At 49.0% G+C, this 7,500-nt stretch overlaps 1 protein-coding gene across 6 annotated transcripts in view; it reads right to left on the reverse strand.

The window, feature by feature from the left end:
- The window catches only part of LOC147019108 (tyrosine-protein phosphatase non-receptor type 11-like), a 76,405-nt gene that overhangs the window by 30,223 nt on the left and 38,682 nt on the right, over positions 1 to 7,500 (reverse strand). For all 6 annotated transcript variants that reach the window (XR_015062642.1, XM_085899415.1, XM_085899413.1 and 3 more), the window contains one exon: positions 7,122 to 7,218. Coding sequence is in view for 5 of the 6 variants with exons in the window: in XM_085899415.1 (XP_085755541.1) it covers positions 7,122 to 7,218 (97 nt within the window). In the remaining variant the exon portion in view is untranslated. The remainder of the gene's footprint in view (positions 1 to 7,121; positions 7,219 to 7,500) is intronic.

Below are 7,500 nucleotides of genomic sequence, written 5' to 3' on the forward strand. Positions count from 1 at the left end.
AGACTTTCGTCCTCCCACACAGGTACCGGCAGCGCCACACCCCATGATCCAGTGAATCCATAACTCCCCAGGCCCGACCCAGACGTCTATTGACCTCTGACCCGCAGCCAGCAGAGACATGAATATCACTGCCAAGGCAAGTGAATCTCTCCATGACCTCAACATCCTCACCACAAACAGACACAGACAGGACAGCAGCATCCAAGATGTCACCGAAAGCCTGGATCTTAGTTTTGACCCAAGAAACCCGTAATCCCAGCGGCTCCGACTCCTCATTCAGCACCTCGAGGGCCCCCAAAAGGATGTCTAAAGTCTCCGCAAAGATGACTGCATCATCTGCAAAATCAAGGTCCGAGATCTTGACATTCCCAAATGATGCACCGCAACTTGATCTCTCCGACATCCTCCCTAAAATCCAGTCCATACAAGTGCTGAAAAGTGTGGGGGCAAGTACACATCCCTGACGAACTCCAGTAACAACTGGAAATAAGGCAGAGGTAGTACCACCACACTTCACAGCACTCTCAGTACCAGAGTAGAGTTCAGACATCAGATCGATCAGTTATGGTGGCACCCCACGAAGACCAAGAATCCTCCAGAGGACATCCCGATTCACTGAATCGAACGCTTTACAGAGATCAACATAGGCTGCAAGCAGCCCCTGCCGAAACTCTCGTCTGCGTTCGGTGAGGACACGAAGTGCAAGGATACGGTCAATCGTTGACCTCTTTGGTGTAAAGGCTGACTGCTCTGGACGCTGGTGCTCAAGCAGATGGTGGCGAACCCTATCGAGAATTATCCGAGTAAAGACCTTGCCCGGCACTGAGAGCAGCGTCACCCCTCGGTAGTTGTTGCAGTCTTGGCGATCACCCTTCCCTTTCCAGAGAGGGACAACAAGGCCCATCTTCCAGTCAGTTGGGATGATGCCTGTGTTCCAGGAAGAGCACAAAACTGCATGCAACGACACGAGTGCAGCATTTCCACCAGCCTTGAGAAGTTCGGCATGGATGCCACAGATCCCTGGAGCTTTGCCCCATTTCAACTGGTTCACCGCAGTCCGTGTTTCCACAAGCGTAGGTGGACCACAGTTGATTCGAGGGTCAGCAACAGGGATTGTAACACCCTTGACGTCCAACTCGACAGTTGGGGGATCAGCCTGGTACAACCGCTCAAAGTAACCGGCCCAGCGGGCCTTCACTTCAGACTCCTCTGTCAAGAGCCTACCACTCTCTGCTCGAACTGTAGTGCTCCGAGGGATGGGCTTGGATGAACGTAATGCGCGAATTCCCCTGTAAGCGGGACGAGAATCACCTGTCCACAGGTGATGCTCTACCCCCTCACAGATTCCTCGCACATAGGCCTCCTTGTCCACCCTCAGTGCACGTACAGTTTTACGCCTCAGCTCCCTGAACAGCTCAGCTCTGCCATTCAGCCTGGCCTTGCGACTCTGGTCAATGGTATCCAGTGTCCCTTGAGAGACAAAATTCTTCTTTGCCCTGCGGTGAGCTCCAAGGCATCCACCGGCAACATCAAGGACGGTGGTCTTGAAGGCGCTCCACAACTCTTCAGGACCCCCCAAAGCACCCAGACCCCCCAAGTGTCCACTCAGCCTGTTCGCAAACTCCTCAGCTACTCTCTCATCCCTGAGCTTGGCAACATCCAGCCTCGGCTGGGATGGTACCATTCTCCAGGATTTAAGGTGCAGCTTTAGAGTTGCTACAACAAGCCTGTGGTCAGTATTGAGGAACTGAGCACTCCGGTAGACTCTGCAGTTCTGGATCATCCTCCAACGACCGTCAATGAGGACATGGTCAATCTCCTTTGCCACACCGCCAGCGTTGGAATACCAAGTCCAGCGATGAGTTTGTGGGCGCTGAAACCATGAACCATCCACCCTAAGTCCATGACTTCTTGCAAAGTCAAGGAACTTAGTGCTATTCTGGTTCATAGTTCCTGACCCATGGGGACCAACACACATCTCATAACCATCCCTATCAGTTCCAGTCGATGCATTGAAATCCCCCAAGACTAGAAGTGTATCTCGTCTGGGGCACTGATCAACCACAGACTCGAGTGTGGCGTAGAATGCATCCTTCACGGTGAGATCACTCGCCTCAGTCGGAGCATAAACAGAGACCAGGGAAATGACACCTAAGGAGTGACGAATCCTTAATCTCATAATACGCTCGTTGACCGGTGTTACCTCAATTATCATTGGAGTCAGCTTATTGGACACAGCTACAGCAACTCCTTGGGTATGGTAACCATCAGAGCGACCAGACCAATAGTAGGTGTAACCACCCACCATTATCTCGCCGCAATCCGGTCTCCGAACCTCAGAGAGAGCTGCAATCCCGATGTCCAAACGCTTGAGCTCAGATGATAACAGAGACAGGTGATCATCCTCTCTTAGGGATAGGACATTCCAGGCACCCACCCGAAGGGACCGCCTCAGGTTAACCCAAGGAGACCGCCGTCTGGTGGACGACACCTCAGCACCACTCCGACGCACTCTCCCGCAATCTGACCCAGGGATGTTACCCCGTGGTTTCCCTCCTATCAAAGATTGGGGGTCCCGAAGGCTTTGCCCCAATCCCGTCATCCGGTGAGCTGCCCTGCGAAGGGAAGCTGCACAGGAGGTATTCCCACGGAGTGGGTTTTCAGATTTTTTTGCGTTTTTGCGTTTTGCGGAATGAAGGGTTTTACGGTGGCCGGAGTGCAAATCCTGCCACCAACCTCCTAATAAGAAGTGACCCAACTGCAGGAGGACGTCCGCAGACACAGTTGGGCACTAGATATGGATGCCCGTTGGCTCACAAGGAGCTCCTCCGCCCTTTGACAGGTTTTGTTTTTAATCCTGCTGGGTGTCCATATCCAAACACCCTCCTCACCAGAAAACCTGGTGGGGGAGACGGTTTAGTCGCTGACAACCCGACCATGGAACAGGTTAGTACAGGTTTACATGGTACCTGTAGCAGGTCACAGATCGAACCTGACCTGACAACTGAGAGAGAGAGAGAGAGACCGAGAGAGAGAGACCGAGAGAGAGAGACCGGGAGAGAGAGACCGAGAGAGAGAGACCGAGAGAGAGAGACCGAGAGAGAGAGACCGAGAGAGAGAGACCGAGAGAGAGAGACCGAGAGAGAGAGAGACCGAGAGAGAGAGAGACCGAGAGAGAGAGAGAGACGGACAGACCGAGAGAGAGAGAGAGAGAGAGACGGACAGACCGAGAGAGAGAGAGAGAGAGACGGACAGACCGAGAGAGAGAGAGAGAGAGAGACGGACAGACCGAGAGAGAGAGAGAGAGAGAGAGACGGACAGACCGAGAGAGAGAGAGAGAGAGAGAGAGAGAGAGAGAGACGGACAGACCGAGAGAGAGAGAGAGAGACGGACAGACCGAGAGAGAGAGAGAGAGAGACGGACAGACCGAGAGAGAGAGAGAGAGACGGACAGACCGAGAGAGAGAGAGAGAGAGAGAGAGAGAGAGAGAGAGAGAGAGAGAGAGACGGACAGACCGAGAGAGAGAGAGAGAGAGAGAGAGAGAGAGAGAGAGAGAGAGAGAGAGAGAGAGAGAGAGAGAGAGAGAGAGAGAGAGAGAGAGACGGACAGACCGAGAGAGAGAGAGAGAGAGAGAGAGAGAGAGAGAGAGAGAGAGAGAGATGGACAGACCGAGAGAGAGAGAGAGAGAGAGAGAGAGAGAGAGAGAGAGAGAGACGGACAGAGAGAGAGAGAGAGAGAGAGAGAGAGAGAGAGAGAGAGAGAGAGAGAGAGAGAGACGGACAGAGAGAGAGAGAGAGAGAGAGAGAGAGAGAGAGAGAGAGAGAGAGAGAGAGAGAGAGAGAGAGAGAGAGAGAGAGAGAGAGAGAGAGACGGACAGACCGAGAGAGAGAGAGAGAGAGAGACGGACAGACCGAGAGAGAGAGAGAGAGAGAGACGGACAGACCGAGAGAGAGAGAGAGAGAGACGGACAGACCGAGAGAGAGAGAGAGAGAGACGGACAGACCGAGAGAGAGAGAGAGAGAGACGGACAGACGGACAGACCGAGAGAGAGAGAGAGAGAGAGAGACAGACGGACAGACGGACAGACGGACAGACGGACAGGGAGAGGGAGAGGGAGAGGGAGAGGGAGAGAGAGAGACAGAGAGGGAGAGAGACAGAGAGGGAGAGAGACAGAGAGGGAGAGAGACAGAGAGGGAGAGAGACAGAGAGGGAGAGAGACAGAGAGGGAGAGAGACAGAGAGGGAGAGAGACAGAGAGACAGAGAGACAGAGAGACAGAGAGACAGAGAGACAGAGAGACAGAGAGAGAGAGAGACAGAGAGACAGAGAGACAGAGAGACAGAGAGACAGAGAGACAGAGAGACAGAGAGACAGAGAGACAGAGAGACAGAGAGACAGAGAGACAGAGAGAGAGAGAGAGAGAGAGAGAGAGAGAGAGAGAGAGAGAGAGAGAGAGAGAGAATTTCTTTGAAAGAATAACCCAGGATGAGTTGATGTCAGAGAAAGTCAAGATGAGAGACCAGTTTAGAAGTTTGATGGCTGCTTGAAGACCTTGCCAGTCAGCTTGAGTGAAACGCCAGGCTCGACAGCACTGAGGTGGTTCTCTAATAACAGCCAGAGAGATTCCCACTTTGACAAGCAAGTGGTCAGAGAACCAATTGGAGTGGAGGAAGAACAGCAGATATTTTCTGGAAAATTGGTAAAAATCAGAATCCGAAGAGATGGAGTACCGTTGGTTGAGATCCGGGTTTGGAAATTGACCGATTGAGTCAGTCCCAATGAGTCGCAGAAGTATTTTGAAGAAGAGCCACGACAGGTGAGAGGTACCCACACCCAGCCAACTGGCATGATGGCAATTGAAGGCACCACTTATGAGGAAGCGAGAGAGTTCGGATGAGAGGATAGAAGTTGATCCATGTTTTCAGCAAGCGAGGTGTAAATGGAGTCATCACTGTTTGGTGGACGGTACAGTACACACATACATGAGGTGGGAGTGGAGGGAAGCCGTAGCCAGAGGTATTCCTGGGGGTGTGGGGGAGTGAGGGCAGTGCACAGAGAGTGACGAATAGAGTCTTTGATGAAGAGAGCAACTCCGTTGCCAGGACGAGGCTCAGGTCTGTCATACCAGAGGAGGGAGTAACGAGGGAGAGATTTTAGGGTAAATCCAATATGGCTGCCAAACCATGTGACTTGTGACATCATATGTGGGAACCTTTTGTTCCTCATGGACATGCGTTCATACATGTAACGTTTCGCCTCGATCTGTTCAGCCACTTCAGAGAAGAAGATTTTTGAAGGTTTAAAAACAAAAACAATGTGGCTGCTGAATCACGTGACCGATGACGTTGTCAATTTTTGTTTCTGCGGACCATTTTATCCCTAGATGACGCTCAAACAATTTCATACTGATCAGAAGTAGCATTCTACATATTAAATTATGACGTCAAATGGAAGGCACATATTTTGTCATTAAAAAAAAAAACATTATACTTGTTCCCCATGAGTACTACGAGTTGCCATGTGCCAAGTTTCAATTATTTTAACTTGGTGCGATTTCTGAGGTACAGAGGTCCAAAGTTTTTTTGCTTTTTTCCAACATGGCAGCCACACCACGGGACCTATGATGTCATAATTATCAGTAAAACATTCTACGGGAGTAGTCGCTCGAATGTTGAAAAGTTTGTCTCAATCCGACAAGCGTTTGCGAAGAAAAACTCATGTTCTGTGTGGACAAACAAACAAAGACAAAGGGACCCAAATGCAACACCCTCTCCTACGGCGAGGGTAACAAAAACAAACTAAGAAAAAGAAAACAAAACAAAAAGGAAACAAACACTAAAACTGCGCTCGATGGAGTACATACCTCCACCAGACTAAATAGTTAACACTTCGTATCCCCTCGTAGGTCGGATCCGGATTCAGATCTTCACCAAAATCAAATAGGTTCATCCTTGTCACACGCCCAACATGTCCACCAAGTTTCGTCCGAATCCGTCCAAAGCTTTTTGAAATTGTGATACATTTCGGTTTTAGCCTCATCACTCAATGGTGAAGAATCACTTAAAAATTCTCGGATCCAGATCTGGATCTTAAGCAAAATTGAATTAACCCTTCCTGGTCACACACCCAACCTGTCCACCAAGTTTCGTCTGAATCCATCCACAATTTTTTGAGATCATGCTTTATATATCGTATTTTGGACATATCTCTTAATGAAGAATCACTTTAAAAAAAAAATTTTTTATAGTATCCGGATCTGGATCCAGACCTTAACGAAAATCGAAAAGATTCATCCTTGGCACACACTAACTTCTTCACCAAATTTCATCTGAATCTATCCATAACTTTTAAAGATATCCTGTTCACAGACAAACAAACACAGACAGGGGCAAAGACATAACCTCCGTTCACCTTCGTTGGTGGAGAAAATAAACAAAAAGACCCCTAACCCCCAAAACACCACACACACACCACACCCCCTCAACCCCCAAGCAAATTTAAATTTCCAGCCCAATAAGTGACAGGCATGTCAAATCGCAGCCAAATCAGCACAATGCAGAAATGTGCGACACTGCACAGCAGGTGATAATGACAACGCATGGGCCGTGGAGTGGAGTATAACAAACGGAATATACGATAACGCATATCAAAATAAGCAGGGGCTGCAGAGGAAGCACACGCACTACATGGATCCGTGTTATCTTATGCGCAAGGAGAAGTAATGCATCAGCGATTCCAGACATGTTACAAACATGGTACTTCAAGGCACAAGAGGCAAAACTAGTAAAAACAAGGAAGGGAGGGGGGGGGGAGTGCTCAAAATAGCCCAACCACTGCAAACACTCAAAAATAAAAGGTTTGCTGGAAAATTACAGGCATTAGACCAAGGAAGGAGGAAAAAAACAAATTAAATTCCATGTTATGAAGCAACTTGATGGCTGTTTGAACCGTTTGTTTTTATAATTCGAAAATAAATGCAGTCCCAAATTGCTACAATCAAAACAAAACTAAAAAAATAAATAAATAAATAAATAAATAAATAAATAAATAAATTCATACATTCCCCGTTCATGGCAAATACAAGCATAGAATATAAAAAGGCCACAACGACCGTCGACCTACAGGGCAAGATATTGCGGTAGCGGTTCTTGGCCTTGTTCTCCAGACGCTGCCCTTCCTTTCGGCTGTACAGCAGCTTGCATTCCTGGTGCTGAATCGTCTGCATCAAGACACACAGACCCCGATGGCAAGTGCAATGCCTGCTGTGCTGCTTATTGTCGGAGCCCTTGAACGATAGACTATTGCTTGCATTACAAGCGGCTCGTCTGATGCATAATCAAGCTAAATGGAATATCACCACATCACCGTCTCACCCCTAATCCCCAAAATGCAACTTGAACTAGACCGATTCATCAAGTTATTTATGTGTTGACTTCAAGTTTCATTTCAACAAACTTCCGGATATAAAGTGCACTTCGAATCTCCGCGTCAGGGGTGCAAG

Source organism: Eptatretus burgeri, chromosome 10 (assembly GCF_056783735.1).
Source record: "Eptatretus burgeri isolate ZD-2024b chromosome 10, Ebu_testis_v1, whole genome shotgun sequence".
Lineage (NCBI taxonomy): Eukaryota > Metazoa > Chordata > Myxini > Myxiniformes > Myxinidae > Eptatretus > Eptatretus burgeri.